The sequence below is a fragment of the Sceloporus occidentalis genome, unplaced genomic scaffold, assembly GCF_023333645.1.
Source record: "Sceloporus occidentalis isolate IW3139 unplaced genomic scaffold, rSceOcc1.0.p SCAF_2, whole genome shotgun sequence".
Taxonomy (NCBI): domain Eukaryota; kingdom Metazoa; phylum Chordata; class Lepidosauria; order Squamata; family Phrynosomatidae; genus Sceloporus; species Sceloporus occidentalis.
In genome coordinates this window covers 19,897,385-19,920,345 of record NW_028316982.1, presented here as the reverse complement: position 1 = coordinate 19,920,345, position 22,961 = coordinate 19,897,385, and the positions used below count along the sequence as shown (strand labels likewise).

The following is a 22,961-nucleotide window of genomic DNA, read 5'->3' as shown; positions in this document are numbered from 1 at the left end:
GGGGGGGGGGGGAGTTGCCCTTGAGTACTGTGTTTTTTCTCCCATAGGTAGCCCATGGGCCACACTTTGCCCATACTTTGCCCACTACTGGTATAATGCTGTCTTTTGATAAGAAAGAAGGCTGAATCCTTGTACAGTCAGCATTCCGTATCTACGGATTCCTTATCCATGGATTCAAGCATCCACGGCTTAAAAACATTTTTGAAATTTATAAATTCTTTAAAACAAACTATGATTTTGCTATTTTATATAAGGGACACCCTTTTATTACGCCACTGTATTTAATGGGACTTGGACATCCATGGATTTTGTTATCCTCAGAGGGTTCTGGAACCAAGGGCCTACTGTAGTACCATCAGTAATTTGACAAATTTTTAAAATCTCATGACATTGTTTTATTTTAATTTATTTCCTTTGCATTTGCCTTTAAGACAACTATTACTGATGCACTATTCCTAGGTAAATAGGATGTTCAGCAGAATCCTAAGATTTTAATTTAGTCTGCCAGTGTCTAGTTTTAATCACTGGAGAGAAAAACAGGAATGCAGGATTTTATTTTGGAAATTATTAAGCTTCTATAATATGTGACCATTGACATATAATTTTCAGTAGACAGATGATCCTATAATTGGAGCCTGTAGTACTCAGAATTAGCTTGGACTGTAGAGGAAGTTGACAAATTTTGCTTGACATGTATATCTTATAATAATCTGAGGATTTGCAAGATAAAACAAGAAGATAGAAAATACAAGCAAATCTGTATGAGAGCATGTGCAAACAAGGGTATGAAGAAGTTGCATTTATCTTAGATTTGATGGTTATATCAGTAACTCTAAAAGCTGAGTATTCTGGACAGTGGTTGAATTAATGATATTCTTGAAAAAAGATCTCAGGATCGTTCCATGACTTACTCTGTTGAAGCTCTTGAGCAACTGACCAAGGAGATCCATTGCTAAACTGAAAGAGAACAGGTGATACAAAACTAGTAGAGGCAGTGGTCTGATTTTGTACCAGGCAGCATCATATGTTCATTAGTTAATGTAACTTCAGTCAGCGGAGGTAGCAAAACTGAACATGAAGGGTGATGCAGAGATTCCAAAATGAAGCCTGGATTTATCTCAGCCTTTGAAGAGCATGGGAATTTCTCCACCCTACATTTATTTACGTTATTTTCATTCTATGTTTGCCATTCAGGTTAGGGAGAGCAGGCTTTAAGATGTGCATAATCCTTTTGTGTTTCTTTACATGGGTCATGGTGAGTTCTCATTCATGGAAAACATCAGTGAGTATCCTTGTTCACAATTTTCAAATTTGTTTTCAGTTGTAGATTTATGCATGCTGAACTTTCCGTATGTTGTGAATGTTCTGGTATGCGCTAAAGGAAAACTTCAAAATGAGAGGAGCATTCGTCTTTTTTATACTTGTAGGAAAGAGGCAGAAACTTAGACTGTATAATAGGCAAAAGTTTAATCAGGAGTTACTGGGAAGACACTAACCTAGTTGTGTCAAACTGTTCCATTTTTAAAATACTATTTATTGAAATATTATTTAAGAGTGAACACTTAGTGGAAGAAGACTACGTAGTCAGCACTGTCTTCATATATAGATGTGTTCCTTTTAAATCATTGCCATTGTTTACAAATGATACAGAATAGAGACAATGGTAATCTTTTGCTAGATCACCTTCTGACTGTAGATGAGCTCACACTATTTTTACATTCTCTGTCCATTGCAGGGAGTGTGGCACAATAAAACAGCAAGAAATAGAGATCCTGTGGCATCTGACCTTGGTGAGATCTTTCACCCATGGATTGCCCATTTGCAATAAAAACTAAAGCTTTAAATTAGTTTTGAACCACATATCAGTGTCTGGGAGCTTATTTGTTTAGCTCAAGGTACACAATCTAGAAAGTAGCTGAGCTTGTTAGGGCAGCTGAAACCATAAATTTTCCAACTTAATCAGGTTTATGTATACATTAATGATGTAACCAATTGTCTTGTTATTCCTTCAGTGAAAGTACAGTACTTGCTTAAGGTAATATAGTTCTAGGAATGTATACCAATGAACAATATTTTGGCTTCCCTTAAAGAAAATGATAAATATGTTGTTGCCCAAGGCTTATAAATGACCTCATTATCATACTGCAGTCTTGCAATGTGGCTTATGAAGGGCTATGTATTACCAAAATGTTGTGCTGCGTTTACTTATTCCTGTATAAATACAGTTGACCTTTTCAGAAGCCTTCACAGTCTGAGTTTTAATGAGTGATTTGTGGGAAGAGAGGAAATTTAGATAAGCATAGAGAGACTATTATGAGTCTGTGGTTTTGTTGACATGCTAATATTATTAGCTCTAATATTTTAAGAGTTTTTGGCTTGACTTCCTAATGAGCCTCTGCTGTTTTGTGGAGAGTATATTAAATTACAGTTTCAGAAAATTACATTCAAATTCCATTTTATACATGGAATGATACTTGGTTAATAATGAATGATGACTTCAAAATCTGAGAGGAATGTAAAGCTGCTAAGGGTCTTATCTCTCTCTTGTCTACATATATTGTAGATCCTGTAAAAAATTATCTTCATTTACCTACTTTCTTCCTGTTCAAGGTTATGGGTGGGGAGGTTAGCAAGCATGTTTGTAATCAGTCAGCGGTGAGCTTTCTCAACGCAGAGGGAGAAGCCACAGTTAGCAGAATTTTCCCCTCTTTAGCCAAAGTCAGAATCCCCCCATCATGGATGTGAAAAACGTGGATGCTGAAGCCCCATATTATTCAATGGGCGATGACATCTGTATCTGTCAGCACATCTGTCAGCATGCACCACCATTGAATAATATGGGGTGAGCTGTGGAGACTCCAGTCTGCAGATAACTAGTACTGTACACTGATGCAGTGGGCCCACTGTATATGAACTCCTTCCTGAGCATGTTCCCAACTCCTTATGTTCTTCCATTAATAGGAATACAGGCATCTTTGTAGAGAGACAGTTGCATTGGGACATGAATGGGTAATTTGTTTTGGATAGGCAGCCACTGGACATAGACAAGTTTTTCTGTGTAAAATGAAAGGCAATAATATTCTGCTCTTAGGACAGTTTATGAACCTGAAAAGGAATTGCAGTCGGCCCTCCGTTTACATGGGGGATCTGTTCTGGACCCCCCCCCCCGGTGAAAACGGAGACTCGCACTTATTCAAGCTCCATAGGCTTGAATGGGGCGCGCCCCATTGAGGATAATGGAGGTCCGCCCCTCTATGTATAATCAAGAACACGGATCTCAAGTCCACGAGAAAGGAGGGTCGACTGTATAAGTGTTACCTTTTTGGTCTCTTCAAATAGCACTTACCAGGTTACCTTTCCAGCTGTAGCTCCTTTAGAGTAACAGTCATCTTTTATATTATCTCCTATCTCTAGAATTCCATACTTTCTCACAATTCAGAGAAACTGTAGAAATAGAATATAAAATGCTCCTTAAGCTTTTGTGACAAAAATATATGAACATGAAAAGGAACATCCCTGTTTTATATGCTGACTGCAAAAATGGTCTGCTGTTTCAGCAGCGTTTCTCACACTTCTAAGATGTGAAAAGTGAAGTAGCAAGTCCAGTTAAAATTTATATTCTTCACATTTTGAAGAGGAAAATGACCAGGTTGGAGAGAGAAGTGATTGATTGTGAAAGAATGACGTGATAAAATGAACCACTCCCAACTTTGACTTCGTCTTAAAGGGAAATATATATATAATTCAGTAGCTGAAAAAGTAAGAAAAGGAGAAGCAGTACCATGTAAAAATGAGTTTGACAAGATGCAGAAGACTTTGGAGTAAAACATCAGTTTTAGTTTTTTGTTTTGCTTTTTTAAAGAAAAGAATGAATACTGTTGAATCTTGTATTGCTGTCATTAATGACTGGTTGCATGATGTGTTTTTATATGGCCTGAAAATGTTGTCCAAATGTGTTGGGATAGCTATTTTTATTTAAAGGATGTTCAAAATAAGATTGTATACAAAGTACACATGCCACAATACAAGGTGTGCCTTAAGTGTATGATCATAAAGTGTTTGCCTTCTATATGGAATTTGTGGAGGGGTCATTTTTAGTAACTTGGTGGTACTTATTTTGTTCTTCTTATTCTGTGGGAGCGATTGCATGCTATTAGTGAGTACCATAGCTGCTGTTTCATTTTAGAGGGGATCACTGTGTTAGAGTCATCCAATCATCCATTTTTTTATTCTCAGTTTCATTATGAAGTAAAGTTGGCTTCTGGAATGAAATTGCTCTCTAATTCAACAGTACAAATGAGTAATATGGAGTGATCATAAAAATGTATTTAGGTAATGAATAACCAAAACACTCATCAGGTGTTCTCAATAATACTTTTTTCAAAAGTTGATTGGCTAGGTCAGGTATATGATGAGGTGGTAAGATTATGCACTCATGATAGTACTGAATTAATTTAGTACTTCTGACATTCTTTTTCTGTCCTCCTGTTACAGGCACACAAAAGCACAATTACATTGTCACACATGGTGAAATACTATTTCATATAGAGCAATGTTTTCTGTTTAGGGGTTTGCTTGTGCCCCATTTGATGTGCCCTGATCAATTCCAATACGTTTGCCACGGAAAAGATACTGATAGCAGTACACAGTGTGAAAGACATCTTGGAATAGTCAAGCCATACAGATTTGATGTACACCTATAGACACATTTAGACTACAATTATAGATCCAGTTCATTTTCATAATTTCCCTCTATAATGTTTTCCCTAAAATTTGTTTTCTAATAATCAAGAGCCTAAGATCACTAAGCTTTCTGATCTGACAGTTCCCCACAATTACTGTTTCCTGGATGGTCTCACACAGAGGGAGAAGGGTATTGTTGGATAGCATTCTCCAATTGTCTTTGAGCAAAACCCAGCAACATGTTCATTCTTTACAGTCATGACAGAAATTTAAAAATGAAACCAGAGATTTTTTATGGTTATGCTAAAATTATCATATTTGAAATACATTTTCCATGATTGCAGAGCATGGAATAACCTAAGTCTTCTATAGGTCTTCACTCATGCTTTTCAGCTTCCTCCCTTCTGGGGGGGTCCCTCCTTCAGAATAGTATCCTGTGTAGCTGGAGAGGTTGCTATTACTTGTCAAAAGTGTTTTTTCGTCATATATCTGCGGAAGCACTTTGTACAAGCATCCAACTCATAGAATCCATGAAATTCCTGTGACAAACATCATAAAGTTTTGTTATAGCTTCAATTCTCATCCTTTTCCTGATAATTTTTTGTTTTTTTAAAAAACATTTTAACATTTATTCATATAGATTTTAGTGCAGTCTCTTAGCTTGTCTGATTTGCAGAGTAGGATACAATTAAAACATTTTAACAAGGCAAAGAAAATTATAAACAGGGACACAAGATGAAAGAAGTGATTTTAAAACCACCAGTAGAACAGCCTTGTATTTGGTAAGCTACTTGATTTCTTTTGGTTGCACAGAAGAGGCTGACAAAGGGACAGAGTCAGCTATGTCTCCTTTTCTAGCTTGATGGGTTCTCTTTCTAAGACCAGCATGGAAAGGGCAGCTACTATCTCCATAGCAGGTCAGAATAATAACAAACAACAACATAATAAGCATAATCATAATTAGTAATAATAATAATATGCTAATAACCTTTATGGATTTGTTTGCAAGGCTGTAGTAAAACAGTACTGATAAAAGACTGTCTTTACAAGAGATCTTTACAATCCTTTTAAAAGCTGCTCAGTCTTTTGGGAGACTGCCAGGCAGCCTATTGCAAAATTATAATCAGAAATATGCTCCACTCCTTTTACGCAAACAGACACACACAAATGAATCTGCTCTATCATGTTTAGTTTACTTGATTCATTCCTTCTGTTCAGACCTTCCCACCTGTCTGCACATGCACACATTATTTTTAGTTGTGTTTACTTTTGTGTTTGGAGAAGATATTCTGCTCATAAGGATGAGTGAAGTTGCAGATAGGAAGCATTAACGTCCTTTAAGTAGACTTGATACATATCCCAACTGAACAAAGTACCACACAAATGAAGAATATGCTGGCAATGGTATGATGCTGACCTATCCCATTAATCTTGACAAACTATCGGTCACATCAAGTTCTGTAATTTATCACAGTGAAAAAGCCAAAGGATGAGTAGTCTTTAGGAAAGCTACTTATTGTTTCATTGGCAGGTAAAACTGAGGTTATGTTGCTTTTCTGCTGTTCCTGTGGTTTTTTTGTCTTATACTTTATTCCTTTTTCCTATGGCATTCAATAAGACTCAGGAAAAATCACAGTGCAGTTCATTCCAAACAGGTCTCCTAAAGTTAAAATGGTGAATAACAAAACAAATATGTTTCTCTTCCTCCTCCCCCTCCAGGCTGATTCTCAGTATAATCTAGATCTACAACAGTGGTATCCAGTTATAAAGCAAGAAACTGATTCTGTCAATCAGCCACATTCATTTATGCATCCCAGGTAACAACCTTCTGTCCAGAAATCTGACCAGTGGTTGCAAATCTTACATTTTAACTGTTTTTAGATGTTAGCTAAATATTTGGGGGTGTATTTTTGATTTGGCATGTATGGATAACTGGAGTTGGTGGGTTTGATAGTAATGTATTATAAGCTTCTTGAGAAATGGATTGTAAACTCCTGAAACCATCTAGAAAGGAGTATCAGTGTGATTGTTGACTGCTTCCCTAGAAGTTTCCATTTTTCTTTGCATTCACTAGAGCTGCTTTTACCACAACCCTTGCTTGGTTAGAATCAGTTTCTAATGCAAAACTCCAACTAGTGAAAGGAGACAGGCTCAGCGACAGGCTTCTAAGTTTCTTGTTAGTTGCACCAAACCAGTGCTTGCATAAGCAACTTGCTTGTTGGACACTTTGCTCCTGCTGTGTCTTGTGCCTGTGCTGTCCTCTTTTAACTCTTCATTGTTCAACATTTCACTTACTAATGTAGCTTGAGTCTTGGAGCCTTGATTTTACTATGGACATATCCATGTCCATTGCTGTTCGACCCAAATTCTGTGCTGCTGAGACATTGTCCAAACTGAGCCTTCCCACTTTCCTGCACTTTGATTTTGGAGATGTATATGACATGGATTCCTTAGTTGCTTTTCCCTCAGGTCTGCATGATGCAACTTAGACTAGTTTAAGGCTAGATAGAAGCATTGCAGCAGCAGTAGCTATGTGGTTAGGAAGAAGATTCTTTGTGGGCCGAGGGGTGACTTGTGTCCATTGCTCAGGTAGTAGCTTTCTTAGGGCCTCATTCCCACTGGACATATAAAGCGACGTATTTCGCTGCGATTCTGACTTGGATCTTTTTTCATAGTCATATTTGAATTTGGTTCCCTTGTTCCCATTACAAAAGGGTGCAAACGGACTTGGGTTTTTTGACCCATGTTCTCGTTCCCATTGAAACTTTCTCCGTTGTAATTTGAAGCAGACTTTTTTGTTCCTCGTTCCCATTGCCCTTCCAGAACCTCTTTTTTTAAAAAAAGCAGCTGTCAAGCGCCTAGGAGCTTGACATTACAGTGACGGCAGTTGCTTCAATGCATTTTGGTGCGGGCTATTTTTGTTTCTCGTTCCGATTTGCGTCTTTCAAACCTATTTTTCTGTTTTTTTTTTAAAGCAGTCAATCAATCGCTTAGGCGCTTTTCCCCTGTGGGAAAGGGAGAAGAAGCCTCCATCCCCCCAAATCCCTTTGCCTCCCAAGTGTCCTGTGTCTTCCCAGAGCCCCTCTGGGAAAGGGAGAGGGACCCTCCATCTCCCAAAGTCCCTTTGCCTCCCCCATTGCTCCCTGGGCTGTCTGGGGGGGCGATCAAGCAGGCATGTAGAAAAAGAAAAAAATAATAGTTAAAAATGGTGTTCAATGGGTCTCCTCACACACCTATCTATGAATGTGGAGCAGGGGGGTTGTTGCAGGGGGGCGTAATGTGTTTACCATGTTTGGAGGTCAATGTAGCAATTTGCTATGTTTGGACACCTGACAGAGTGTCTAAGTGATCGAAAGCTTAATTTAAAAAAAAATAAATTTGTCTACACATGCGATTGTCTTACCCTGCTTCCCACTCCACCGGGGGAAAGGCTATGCGAATGGGAGAAAATGGCTCTGGTAATGCAGGAAGGAGAACAAGCGGGTGACACCCCCAGGCCAGCCCCTTGAGCACTGCTCTTCCCATCCCCAAGTTCCCGAATAGGACACCCTTGTTGTTCCCATTCATTTGCCTCGGATCGGACACGGGAGGTGCAAGAAAAACCTCCGGAAAAGTGCAGTCAAATTAACCTGGGTTTGACCCCCCCCCCGCCCCCCGTTTCGAGGTTTTCCTGGAAAAATCGATTACATGGAGATGTGACGAACTGACTTACAAACCAGCCAGTCAGAAGCCAGAGATCCACTAGCCAATCAGGTGCTGGCTGAGGAGTTTAAAGATTCCACTTGGCAGTTGGGTTGAGTCAATTAGGGGTTTGGAATCCTGAGAGATGAAGCTGGAGTAGGGTTGCCATAATTGTTCACTATTACCAGGGACAAAATGTGGAACAAATTCAAGACCAAACTGTAGGACAACTGCAGGACAAAACTCAGCCCAAAATGTAGGACATTTAAGAAAAACGGAGGACCTTAAATGTCCTACGTTTTGAGCTGAGTTTTGTCCTGCAGTTGTCCTACAGTTTGGTCTCGAATTTGCCCTACATTTTGTCCCTGATAATAGTGGACAATTAGGATTAAAGACTGAGGGAACAGTATTCTGATGATAGACCAAGGAAGGGTCTGTTAGGTCCAAGAGGGACAGTATTAGTTCTGGAGAGTCTAGAGAGGAGAGACTCAGTGTAGCCAGACTCAGAAAGAGGGGTTTGGGTTACATAATTTCTTAAGTGATAGTATAGCCTTAAAACCAGACTTGTATATATGCAACAAAAGAAGACATAGGAACAATTTCATGTCAAAGTTACCTTTGCCTATTCTGTGTTAAAATAAACTTTTATTCTTGTTTAACTATCCACTTGGCCTGTGATTTAACATCCATCCATGCTACTGACCTTTAAAAACCCACAGGAGTGTTGGGACACAAAGAAGGAAAGAATTGTGAGGTGGTGGGGAAACGTTACAGGGGATCAGATCCGAGTTCCAATGGGAATGAAATCGGCGTAATGAGGATCAAATGCGTGCTCAAATGGGAACAATGCTCCCATAATCTGAGTCTTAATCCGCTTTATAAACCAGTGGGAATGGGGCCTTAGTGTGATCTTGATCCAGAGATGCCTGATACCTCCTGTAGATATTATCACACTGAAAATCCCCAACTTCAATTTATATTCAGAAATTGATTTTAACAACAAAAACAAAAATGCTGGTAGACTATAGTTCTGTTGTAAAACATAGCTGCCAGTCAGTGTTACAGCTGAAATGTAGCTTTCATTTAACCATGTGAAGAGTTGACATGCTTTACAGCTTACTGAAACCATGTGAGGCTTTGCTCTGCTGATGAAATGCCTATATAATGCTGATGTTGCAGTTGAATTATCACTTGTGCTGCTCCTCAGCTAATTTCACAAACCGAGCACATTGCCTCAGTATGGAAACTATCATGCCAGCCAAACAGATTCCCTTGCCCCACCCATCCCAACTATGTATAATAGTTTTCAAAATGTTTTTCACCCTGATCTCAAGAAGGAAACTTATTTATCTTTTTTAAACATTATTATCATATTTCAGTACAGTGAATAGCACAAAACAAATCCAAACACTCCCTCTCTCTCCCTCTCTCAAACAAGAATTGGAAGTCTTGAAAAAGAGTAGTTTGGTTATTTGTGTACTTTTTGAATTTATCCCTGTTGTGGAATATTTTTGAACCTTTCAACTTCCATTCAACAATTACGAATATGAATTACTATATAATTGATACTGAATTGCATTGTATATGATAGCTGACATTACAAATCTTCATTGAAACACACCTTTAACATTTGTACATTTCTTGTTCAGAACTCTTCATTTATGTTATCTCTGTTGTCTTTATTTACAGTAATACTGCAAGGCAAATTAATGGTGTTAATTAATTTTCATATGGCAAATTTGGAGATAAGGGAGGCTGACAGAAGCAGTTGAAATAGCGGCTAAGCCATATTTCACTTATATAAAATATCAGCATTTGATCAACATTTGAGCCTTCTTAAGCCCTTCAGTGTTCCTTAGAAGCTCTTCCCTGGGGTCTTTACATACACCTGATTGGTAGAGATCACTAAAAAGCCTTTTTCTTTATTGCATCTTATATGCTGAAAAGTTTCTTCATAGAATCTTTCTAAAATGTAGCTAGTTTTATATTACTTACTTAAGTAATTGTTTTTAGATTAATTAGATTAATAGCAATTATTTATTTTATTGGTTTATTTATTTAATTATTTTGAATAGTATGCCAACATTGGAATCCACTACTAATGTGTGCTTTTAGAATTTATTAAATAAATAAAATTAAGGTCACCTCCAAGGTACCTGACAGATGTAAAGCAGCATTTTCTTGATTCACAGTTCAGAGTTACAGTTGTAGATCAGTAAGAAGGAATTTTGTAAAGCTGCTTCATTCCTTATGCTTCGCTATACATGTCTTTATTTTGATCTGAGGAAACACACATTTAATGGCTTTTTCCTTGGCTCCTCCTCACCACTGCATACATTTGGAAGATGCAGAAATTTGTTTGCAAATGTAAATATTGGGTTAAAAGCTCCACCGATTTAGCCACTGCCACATCACAAAATAGGCAGTCCTCAGGGAGATAATGAAATGGAAGGATACCTTCTGTAGCTAACTGGAAGGAACTGGTTTTGCAGAGAGAAGCTAATTAATCAAACTACTGTTGATATTAAGATTGTGAGGAAAGCTAAGGTGTACTCACTGTAATAAAGATTAATTGTAGAAAAAGAAGACATGCCTCTTCTGCACAGTTTGAGCACTTGAAGTTGTGTATAACCTAGTGTGCTTTTGCATTATAAAGTAATACCTTAATAGCAACCTTAAAATGATAAAGCAGCAAATAAAAACAAACAACCCAATGTCCAGGGGTTCTAAACTGCAAGATTCCATAAGATTATAGGCATTAATAACAGCACTCCCTCCCTCCACCATCTTGAAGGCGAGAAAGGCAAGCCAGCTCCGTTAGGCCTCCGAGGGAGAGCAGATCTGCTGGACTTTCCCCCTTCCCTACTGCCATTCCCTTCTCCTTTTGTGTCTTGTCTTTTTTTAGATTGTAAGGCTGAGGGCAAGGAAATGTCTAATTAATCAATTGTAAGCTGCTTTGATAGAGTGGGGTATAAATAAATAAGTATTATTATTATTGTTATTATTATTATTATTATTATTATTATTATTATTATATTAATTCAGTTTTTCAGGATATAAAGCCCAAGATATGTTAGTTCATGTCTAGTTAATTTAATATTTTTTGTTAATTCTGCAATTATGTTTTTCTTTACAGCTACTACTTTTATATGTGTGATAAAATGATTGCCCCCAACGTCTCCCTTACCTCTCCTGTATCGCAATGTAAAGAACCAACAAAAACAGTGGAGAAAATTTCAGAGGTAATTAAATCTGTACCTGGGCAGTCACTGAAGCACCACAGTGGTGGCAGACGCAAAAAAGCCGTATACTATCAGAATCGTTCTCTTGAAGTACAAGAGAACATTGATGTGAAACATAGCACAGATGTGTTAGCTGGTATAGGTAAGTAGAAAACTGAAATTTTTTGATCCTTGAATCCATGCAGTTACTTTCAATGTGGAATATCAGCAAACATCACTTGCTATCTTTTGTACTTCTCCAGGGCAATCTGTATTCATTAAGTCTGGAAACAAAAGGAAATCAGAACAAGATTCTTCCAAAGTGACTATGGAACAGAAGGTAGAAGTAAGCAGAAGTGCACAATCATCATCTCAGACTCCTGTCAGTGGTACCGGTTGTGATGATGACAAAGGAAAGATGATGGAAGAAGTAATGAAAACCTATATAAAACAGCAAGAAAAGCTACATATAATTTTGCAAAAGAAGCAGCATCTTCAAATGGTATAGCATAAACCTGATTCACCTTTATTTTGCCTTCTGAAGACTGCTTGTTACTCAACCTTTCATGCTGGCTTTAGATGTGAAATAAACATCTGGGGATGATTTATTCCATACTCAGAGACTTAAGATGGCATAATAATTAATTCTAATACTGCAGCAATGTTTGATGCATGCAAATTGGAATGAGAATGGGGAGAAACTATGCTCTGTGGAAATATTTCTCTCCAGATGTTCATGATCAGGTAATTCATAATTTCTTAAAAGAAATAAAGAATTAAAAGTATTCAGGATATCACCTAAGTAGAGCCATAAATTAGCTGCTGTGACTTGTCCATAAGAAACTAGATAGGGAAGTTTTAAAATACCTTTTGCTACCCCTCTTCCCCACTCTTAGGAACATAAATAACTAACAAGTATACTTGAGCAAGTTACTGTAAACATATGCAACCTAGTTGTATTAATGACTAATTCTGTAGATTTATTTACAAGGTTCATTTACTTGCAGCCTGTGGCATTTTGATACATTCAAAACCAAACAACAACCACTCCCAAGTCTTTAATTTACCACATTTCATTTAGTACTTTTATGTTTAATACACAGCTATAATCTTGCACAGAATTCACATATAGCACAGCCAATGGCTTTGTAGTCTTGGTCAGAAATGGAATGGAGGAGTGAAGAGGGAATAGAAGACCTACTGAAAAGTAATTAAAATGTAGTTGAGGGTGATAAACAGATGAAATGCAGATAATTGGATATAGATGAGGCTATAGGATGGTCCAGGAAATTGTTGACTGGGAGCAAGTTTCAAGGAGAAAGAGAATTATCCTGTGGTGAATAACTTCCCTAGGTGTTTGCTCAATTTTATGCTTATGTGTTAAATTAGCATGTTAAATGAGGATGAAATTCATTCTGCTGCAAAGGATTAAGGGCTTAATTAGTGTTTTTACCTTACAAGCTCTCCATCAGCATTTGTATTTAATTTTTGTATGAAGCCTTAAACAAAGAGGCCTTTCCAGTGCTTGAATGCCCATTTAAAGACTGTGCTTGCTTTCTGGAAAATTGTATACCTTTCTAATTTTGCATACAGTTCTTTGACCATAAGAAATTTCACTTAGGTAAAAATGAATATGATTAGTAAGTTTGAAAAATATGTGCCAAATCATGATCCCAAAGTAGCAAAAACTGGGTGTAGGCAGTGGGAAAAAACAAAACTTTCCTTAAGAATGGTCCCAAAATCACTTTGAAAATCAAAGTCCATGTGGAACAATGTCGTTTTGACTGCCTTTCAGAAGCTCAGTGCGGATGGAACCAACCAGATGTTCTGTGGTAGGGGGTTTCACAGTTGAGGGGTTGGTATGGGGGGCGGGATCTATATTGTGTCTCTATAAATGTTTGCTTTTAAGACATGCAGCAGGGCCGCTGATGAGGATCTCACTTTAGAGGCAGGTGCCTACAAATCAAAACTATCATTGTGATACCTTGGCATTATGTTGTTCAGGGTTTTATAGGTCAAACCCAGTGCCTTCAGTTTGTCTTAGAAACAAATTGGAAGCCATTGCTGTTTGTCAGGATAGTTGCTATATGATCTTTAAAGTACAATCCAGACTCCCCCCCCCCCCCCAAATGACCACTATATTTTGCAGTAGTGTCTAATTCTTTTCCAAGAGCAGTCTTTTGGAGGGAACAGCCCCAACTGAACTGTCCCAGATTATAATGTGAAAACACATATATAATCTTAGAGTGTATTTGGTGTGGAAATCATGCATTCATGCACTTGAGAAACCTACATGGGCCAAATACCTGTGCACAGATGTTTTAAAAGAACTCATTTCTATGGAAGTAAATACAGAAATACAGGACTCTAGTGAATCTGCAAGAGATTTAAAGCCAAAACCAACATTTTCATGGGGAAATGTGTTATAAATATATCAAGTGTGGGCTAGACAATGTAACTGTTAGGTGGATTAGTAATTGGTTGACAAGCCAAACCTGCTCAGCAATGGCACCTCTTCGTCCTGGAGAGACCAGTTCGGTGCCACAAGGTTCTGTCCTGGACCTAGTGCTATTCAACATCTTTATCAATTACTTAGATGAAAGAATAGAGGGCATGCTTATCAAATTTGCAAACTAGGAGGAGTAGCTAATACCCCAGAGAAGAGGATCAAAATTCAAAATGACCTTAATAGATTAGAAAGCTGGGCCAAAACTAACAAAATGAACTTCAGCGAGAAATACTTAGGCAGAAACAATGAAATGCATAGATATAGGATGGGGGACACCTGGTTTAACATGTGAAAGGGATCTAGGGGTCCTAGTAGACCACAAGTTAAACATGAGTCAACAGTCTGATGCAGCAGCTAAAAAGGCCAATGCAATTCTAGGCTGCATCAGTAGAAGTGTAGTGTGTAGATCAAGAGAAATAATAATAACACTCTATTCTTCTTTGGCCAGGCCTCACCTGGCATACTATGTCCCAAAGAGGAGAGCTGTTTCTTTATAAAATGTTAAAATCAGAATATGCATGAATGTGTGAATGAAAAATATGCACAGTAAACAGGCAAAATATTTTTATTCATATACGTCAGGTGCACTGGGGGGACATGACATCTGCATATAGATGTAATGCAGGTCACACTGGTAAAAGATTTGACAACAACTGCCTTAAGTTATTGTGACTGCATGAGACTATTTCTGTTGAAATAATACACTTTTTTTGTTGATTACAAAATATGTAGCTTTGATTTTCATTTTTCCCTGTTTCTCAGATAGAAAAAATTAAGATACCTGTGTCTGGGTAGTATAGAGTACAACAGTTTGCATTTGCATCTTTGATATAGGGCATGTTCACAGTTTAGCTTGTATAACTCTAAGGCTTCTGTATTTTTACAATTCATAAATATGCCAGCTAATACAGTTTAATATGCTAACTAATGAATGAAGTATATTATATTACTAAAACCGTAAAATGTTTTTGTGAAAATGTTTGATGTGAAAATAATTATCGCATACATTTTAGTTTTTCTTACATTTCCTGTTTTCCCCTTCAAAAAAACTGAAAATGTTTCCATGAAATTTTGCCTCTCTAATTCAGGTGTCTTTTTGAAGAGTAGATGACTAATGTTAACAACAACTGAATCAGTGTCATGGAAATATTAATTAATTAATTACTATATTTATAATCCGTTCTTCAGCCTTAAAGGCTCTCAGAGTGGCATACAGGTAGTTATTCATAGTTATAAATGAGAAAATACAGTAACAAAAATGCTCAGGTGCACTTCATGGGGAAAAAAGTGTCTGTTTCAGTATTCTAGACCTTCTAGAATCTAGAAGATTATTGAAGGACTGACACAAGGTTTTAATGTTTGGGGGTGCCTCTAGAGCATAGGTTGTGGAATGGCTTCTGTTAGATTCATGAACATGATGTGCAAATTTATATTGGTTGATGCAAAAAGTGATCCAAGTGGATAAGGTAATCTTTTCATGCTGTATTTCTGAGGTGCTCCATGGAGCTAAACAAACTGTAGTTTTGTTTGTTTAATTAAGGAGGTTGTTGGAATAAAAGAAACTGAATCTAGTTATTATAAACTATAAAAGTCAGTCATACTTTTCTTTTTTATATATAAGAAAATATTCAGGGCGCACCAGATTTATCCATGTTTCAAAAGCATGCCGCAAAATATGTGTTACAAAAATGTTAGTGACCCTCAGATTTTAGAAGATGGAAGTAATTTTTTTGTGTTCCTCTAATATTGAAAATAATGTGTATTATTGTCATTTTCTTTACAGGAAGTAGAGATGTTAAGCAGTTCAAAAGCCATGAAGGAGTTAACAGAAGAGCAGCAGAATTTACAGAAAGAACTTGAGTCTTTGCAGACTGAACATGCACAAAGAATGCAGGAATTTTATATTGAGCAAAGAGACTTGGAGAAGAAGTTAGAGCAGGTCATAAAGCAAAAATGCACCTGCGATTCTAACTTGGAAAAGGACAAAGAAGCAGAGTATGCGGCTCAGGTGAGCAGAAAGCATTAGTCTTTAACTTTCATTGCTAATCACCTATGAATTGTTGCTAAAATAAAGGAAATGGAATATGATATTTTATGCTTGTGAAGTACAGTTGAAATTTGAAACAGGGAGGATGCATGTATTTTAAGCCAGTAATGCTAAGGTTTGGAGTCACAGTATTAAGAGAATTCTCTATTGACAGTAGCATAATTGCAAAAATTGGCTTCATATTGGGTTGTATCTGACATCTTGTGAGCATACTTAAACTCATGCAGCAGAACTTTCCCTCTTCAGCACCAACTCATTTGTTCTGGGGGTCCCATAAAACAGTCCTGTGCATCTCAGACATTAATCTTGTGTTCAGTGGGAATGCTCTCAGGAAAATCAGGTTAGGATTGCAGCCTTAGAAACCAAATAAATAAATAAAAATGTGATTTTGTACATTAACTGAATCTCTGTTTTCCCTCCTATCAGCCAGGCTAAATATTTTTTTCCATTTATTAGTACCTTATGTAACACATTCATTGTGCAAAGTACTTCGCAATCCTTAATTCACTAATCCTTAAGTTACCCCTTAAAGAAGGAGAACTAAGGATGACAATCTTCTGAAAAAATTAGACAAATCCAGGATTTGAATTAAGTGCTTTCCAGTCAGACCTTAGTTGTGTCCATTCCACTGTTTATACAAAAATACTTCTATATTTTTAACCTGTAGCATTCTTTTTGACTGTGAAGTCTAGATGAGGAACTACAGCTATTCATACTTCTGGTACATGTCTGTATTGTTCCTTTTTGTGTATATGCCAGTATTTCCTCTTTCATGTACAGCATGTGAAATTAACTTCATGGTTTGACCCATGTATAGTAGGTACATTGGTAAAAAGGAGGTACACTCACAATACACATTGATAAATAATAAAAATAATAGTAATCGACATTATCATCATGGTTATATTTCATCTTTGTAAACTCCCATATTAATCCCAAGCATATTACTTGGAACTAAGGGAGAGTTTACACAAAAATGTAATCACATTACTCCAGGGGTGGGGAACTGTGGAAGACTAGGGGGCAGCATTAACCATAAAGGAGATCAACCTCTGCCCCTGCAAAAAGATATATATTTTTAATGAAATCTTGTTACATTTATGCTGAGCCTCTCCACTAGATGGCTACCTTAGTTAGCTGGTTCCAGAGGAATCTTGATTCACATATTTGTATGTGGTAATTTAACAGCAAGCCATGGGCAATGTATTCTAAAGACAACAAAGATCAAGTCCAGTGGGGATGTGGTATTTGATTTACTGTTGCGATATAAATTGTATTTGATGGAAATGCTCATCATCATCAATCAGTCAATGGTAATGAAGATGAATGCTTATATTTCTAACCCATTTTTCAGGGTATAAAAGTCATAACATCCTTTAAAATACAAGTAAAAACAGTTAAATACATAAATAATTGAAACAACAAATAGAGCTGCAGCATGTAAAATGTCAATGAAAAACACGTGACACTAAAGTTATCTAAATACAGACTGGAATATTAAAAAAACAGTGAAAACAGAAAGGGAAAGAAAGCTTGTTTTCCGGAAATGTATTCCCCTCTTATGGAGCTGGGTATGTTTAGCCTGGCGAAGAGATGATTAAGGGGTATGATAGCCCTGTTTAAGTATTTGAAGGAGTGTCACATTGAGGTTGGAGCAAGCTTGTTTTCTGCTGCTCCAGAGACTAGAACATAGAACAGTATAGATGCAAGCTCCAGGAACAGAGATTCCACCTCAACACTAGGAGGAACTTTCTGACAGTAAGAGCTGTTCGACAGTGGAACACATTCCCTTGGAGCATTGTGGGGTCTCCTTCCTTGAAGGTCTTTAGATAGAGGCTGGATGGCCATCTGTCGGTGATGCTTTGATTGTGATTTCCTGCATGGCAGGGGGCTGGACTGGATGGCCCTTGTGGTCTCTTCCAGCTCTAGAACTCTGTGATTCTATGATAAGGACATTGTCTTCTGTATGCATGTTAACACTTTAGTCTATAGTCATGGCTTCCAGGACTATAGTTTGCCCCTGATACATTGGATTTCAGCCAATTTAGCAGCATTAAACACATTCATTGTTTATAGTGGACTTGGCCTCTCTTTTTATTTGTTTTTTGTTGTTCATCACCACCATGAATCAACACTAATTTGGCTCTGGGACAGATTCCTTTCCATTTACATATTTTCAGTTAGGCAGCGATTGAAGGAAACCCTACAATAAGTTCACCTTGGGGCCAACATAAGGCATACATGACCTGGAGGCACACAACAACACCAGTGAATGATCTGGTGTCATACTTCTGTGGAATCATACTGTAACTGGATGGAAGTTTGTTACTTTATGATTCAAAGTCCCTGTCCTCTCAGATATAGCAAGAGTTGCAGAATGTTTTGGTCCTTTATCGCCTATGATGTAGCAGTTGAAATGGAACAGTTGCTGAGATTGTAGGGGAAAAGTTAACAAATAAGCCCTAAGTTGGAAACTGGAATTGTTGTCTCTGTTTGATTCTATTGTATAGGTTATTTTTTAAAAAAGGGTTTCTTTTTAATAATAAGATTTTAATATGCTTTACAGCACAGTGAGAGATTTCAGGAGAGTGCAAATGAAAATGAAATACATTTTGGAGCCTGGTGTCTTAGAAGAACGGTAGATTTGTGAATCAGAGATGCAGAAAGAACATTTGGTTCCAAAGGCGGGTTATAGACCGCCGCTTTGCGGCGGTCTCCCGCCGGCATCATTTGCTCCGTGAGGGAGCCGCAGCAGCCACACCGCGCGGCTCCCACGCGGAGCAAAAAAGAAGCTCCATTTTGGAGCTTCTTTTTGCGGCGCCTCTATGACGTCGCGAGGTGCCTGGGGAGGACTCGCGACGTCATAGACGCTGTGTGACGTCCGGACGCACAGTGTCCGATATGTAAAGATGGCGGCACCCGTATGAACAGGGCGCCGCCATCTTGTACGTATTCTATACGTACTAGGGTTAGGGGGTGCGGAAGCACCGCCCCTTCCTAACCCTAGTACGTATAGAATACGTACTAAATGGCGGTGTGTAACCCGCCAAAGAGGACAAGAATATTTTTGCTCATGCATTGTTTTATTAATACTGAACAGAAAGGAGTTAAGTGTCTAGAATGCATATTTTAAATACCCAGTAATGTTTGAATACTTACTTCTCTGTAGTATATCCTCTCTACCAGAATCTTTGTATCCATGCCAGTCTTCCCTCTCCCCATGTTAGGAACACTAAGAAATGTGACATTTTAGAACAAAATTATTATTGTGAATACCTCACTGATATTGTTCCAGCAACAAATGCTTACAATTTATCGAGATAGATAGATGGATGGATACATATTGAAGTTTTAATTTTTCTGTTCAAAATTGCAGTTGGCAGAGCTGAGACAGAGGCTGGATCATGCTGAGGCTGATAGGCAAGAACTCCAGGATGAACTGAGACAAGAACGAGAAGCAAGACGAAAGTTAGAGATGATGATCAAGGAGTTAAAACTTCAGATTCAGAAGTCTTCGAAAAATGGCAAAGGGAAATAAAGTGCCAATAAGAATGTATCTGCATTTTTTCAGCAGGGATAATAAATTACCTGTCAAGGAGAAGTCAAGCCATGGATAAGAAAAGGTATTGGGGACAGTCATGGAGAATTCTTCTTGTGCAATCAACATCAGTGAAGGAGAGTAATTCAGATCCTAGTCATTTCAATGATGTTTGCACAAGAGACATCCCAGAGAACTGTGTCCAATGTATGTCTGTAATGATATACATTTGTACAACTTCTAGAGTGATAAAATCCGTATTTGTGCTGCTTTTTTAAACTGTTATGAGCAAGATTGAAACTTTATGTTCTAGAGTGCTCCATGTATGTTTATACAAGCTATCCCGAGGGCTCTCTACCTTTTACTGAATGCAACTTTCTTTCATTCAAGATATGCAGAATCTACATACTTTCTTTTGCATGCAAGCATTTACATAAAATAGTCTTGTTATTTCAAAATCTAAAAGAGAAAAACAGATTGTAGAGAATATATTCCCTTTTGTTGTCCTAGTCTGATTACTCCATTTGATAGTTAATGCTGCATCAAAGAAAGACCTGGAAATTATTAAACAGTCAAACGGTCTTTTTTTTTCTAAATGCAAATTTCCACACAGTTAACTTCAGCTTTTAGGTGTCAGTTATTAATTGTTAAATACCAAGTGCCAATTTTTCTGGTACTCCGCTGAATGCTGTTATGAAAAGAAGTCTGAGACACTTTTCAAAAGTACTAGTTCACCCCCAGTTACTATTAAGCAGAACATGATGGGAAATTTCTCATACTCATGGAAGTTTGAAAATGTCAGCCTTATTTTGTAGAGTGACTATTTTAACCATCAGGCAAGTAGGTTGCTTCACTAGCAATAAGATTTTCCATGCACAGAATGTCCTGGAGTGCATGGAAGTGGGTGGTCTTGATACTTAAAGAAATGTTGAGGGGGAACAAATGGATTCTGACATTGTGAAAGTGATGCTTATGTTTTTTTATGCCAAGGTAAATACTGCTACCATTTTTTAAAAAAGCAATTTAGTTATTAAACTGTTACTAATTTTGAAAATGCTAAGGTCTTTATTGGGGCATTAACATTTAATGTGCTTGATATTCTGGTGTTGGCTAACAAGTAGTTCACTTCCAGAGTTTTTACTGATTAAAGGCCAAACAGGTGCAGTATATTTGATAAAAGAATTTATGGTCAAGATCCTATGGTGCATTTAACTTGTGTTGGATGAAATGGAATTGGGACTGTCCTTGTCTATTGTTCCCACTTCAGTGCTATGTGCTGCCAAAAAACTGATCCAGAGTGTTTCCTATCCCTCAGAAGAAGCTCTTTAGGATTCTTGAGGGGTTTCACATGGTACGTGTGTGTGTGTCGCTTTTGGCAAAGCAGCATCCAGCAAAAGTACATAATTGAATCCTGGCCATTGGGTTTTCTTAAAGTGTTCTTTTACACCAAACATCTGTTGAGAAAACTGCAAAGTTTTAATTATCCAAATCAGTTTCTCTGGGGGGAGGAAAAGCAGAAATAGCAAGAAAATTTCCTTTTCTTATTTTAGTACTGTTAGACAACAGTTTAAATGCTCAGTATGGCAGTTGAGGGCAGGGTGAATGCATTAGTCTCCAAAGCCAAGTTCACACACACTTTTAAAAGTTTTTTTGCCCCATTGTAGAGGTCAAAGATGAGAGATGAGAATTCTGCAACCTGTATGTTGCATGCAGCCCACCAATGTCCTCAGTGCAAAAAAAAGAAAAAATAGAATTCAGCCCCAAATAGAAAATCGTGCTTCCACCTTTCTTTCTCCACTCCCAAACTGGAAGTGATGATCTGGTCACTTGCAGTCTGAAAAAGGTGCAAATACACCCTACAGACATCTAGAGGGTGATTGAAGATGGCATGGTTGTGGTTCCAGATACTCCATGGCTGCCTACCCAACTGTATGTATTATATGTGACTAATAGCACAAGAGGGTGTGTGGGGAAACACATGGCAGTGCAGGTGGAAACGTGTACATCCACAAATAACAAGCACTGCAAATAGTAATATTCCTTTATATGTTCATCTTATGGGCACTTATCCTATGATTTTCATGCTATGGATGCCTGGTGAAGTCTTCTTATATCCATTGTTTTGTGTTGTATAAAGACTATTTCATACAACCAAATTTCTGTACTTTTAATTTATTTTCAGTTACGTCACTACGGCACGTTACAGATCGCCAGAAAGTGGCGGTCTGCCACCGCCGCCGGTTGCTGTGTCCGGGAACCACAGCGGCCAAACTGCACGGTTCCCAGGCGCAGCAAAAAAGAAGCACCAAAATGGTGCTTTTTGCACCCCTGAAGTGGCGCTAGTCGCGCACTTGCGGCGTCACTTCCGCCGCGTGACGTCCAGACGCTATGCGTCTGCGACGTCAAGATGACGGCACCCATGTGGAAGGGCGCCGCCATTTTGTACGTACCCAGTATGTACTAGGGTTAGGGGCATCAGGAAGTCACGCCCCTTCCTAACCCCAGTACGTCCTGGGGACATACTATACTCCCGTCCGGAACGGGCCTACATTTCAACTATTTAGTTCTCATATCTGTATATATTAAACAAATAAATTAACAGCACCATAAGTCACAGTGTATTACACACATACAGAGAGAAACTAAAACAACTGAGGTCCAAAACACACTGCACAAATAATCAAGTTTCTGCAGTGTGTTGTGGACCTGAGACATAGCAAAACAAAAGTGTAACTGCAGTTCTAAAATAAGTGTATAGTACAGTTGTCCCTCTGTATCAGTGAGCTAAGCCATCTGCAGATTAGAGCATTTGCTGACAGTCTTGCCACATTGTTGTCAGTAGTGACACATGCATGCAGTGGCACTAATGTTACATGTCCATTGAGTAATAGGACTTGAGGTCATGCACTTTTTATTATACTTGGAGGGGAGGGAACAGAGTGGAACCCCTACCAATACGGAGGGCCAACTGTATTTGCAGAGTTTCTCTTGTGGAAAATTCCACAGATCAGCCTCCATCATTTCTTGTAGACTAGGGTTTTACATTTTTCTCTATCAAGACCCATAGTACCTTCTCTTGTCAACCTGTGGTATGCATAGGAACAAATGTTCCTTCAAATAGCCTAGGCCCAGGCAGTGTAGGGCTTGCAAGGTCTAAATCAAGAACATGGATTTTGCTTGGAAATCAATTGGAAGCCAATTAAGCTCTTGCAACAACTATGGTATACACTATGTGTTTGGCCTCAATTAAGCTACCTCATTCTTGAAACAATTGGACATTTT

At 38.0% G+C, this 22,961-nt stretch overlaps 1 protein-coding gene across 4 annotated transcripts in view; it reads left to right on the top strand.

Annotated features, from left to right (window-relative positions):
• The window catches only part of SKIL (SKI like proto-oncogene), a 34,700-nt gene extending 13,967 nt beyond the window's left edge, over positions 1-20,733 (top strand). For 3 of the 4 annotated variants that reach the window (XM_089508860.1, XM_089508859.1, XM_089508861.1), the window contains exons 3-7: positions 6,403-6,500; positions 11,501-11,748; positions 11,849-12,087; positions 15,878-16,102; positions 19,518-20,733. In XM_089508860.1, the coding sequence (XP_089364986.1) occupies positions 6,403-6,500; positions 11,501-11,748; positions 11,849-12,087; positions 15,878-16,102; positions 19,518-19,679 (972 nt within the window). In that variant the 3' untranslated portion in view covers positions 19,680-20,733. The remainder of the gene's footprint in view (positions 1-6,402; positions 6,501-11,500; positions 11,749-11,848; positions 12,088-15,877; positions 16,103-19,517) is intronic. The other variant, XM_089508862.1, reaches the window with a different exon arrangement.
• Positions 20,734-22,961: the final 2,228 nt, after the last annotated feature.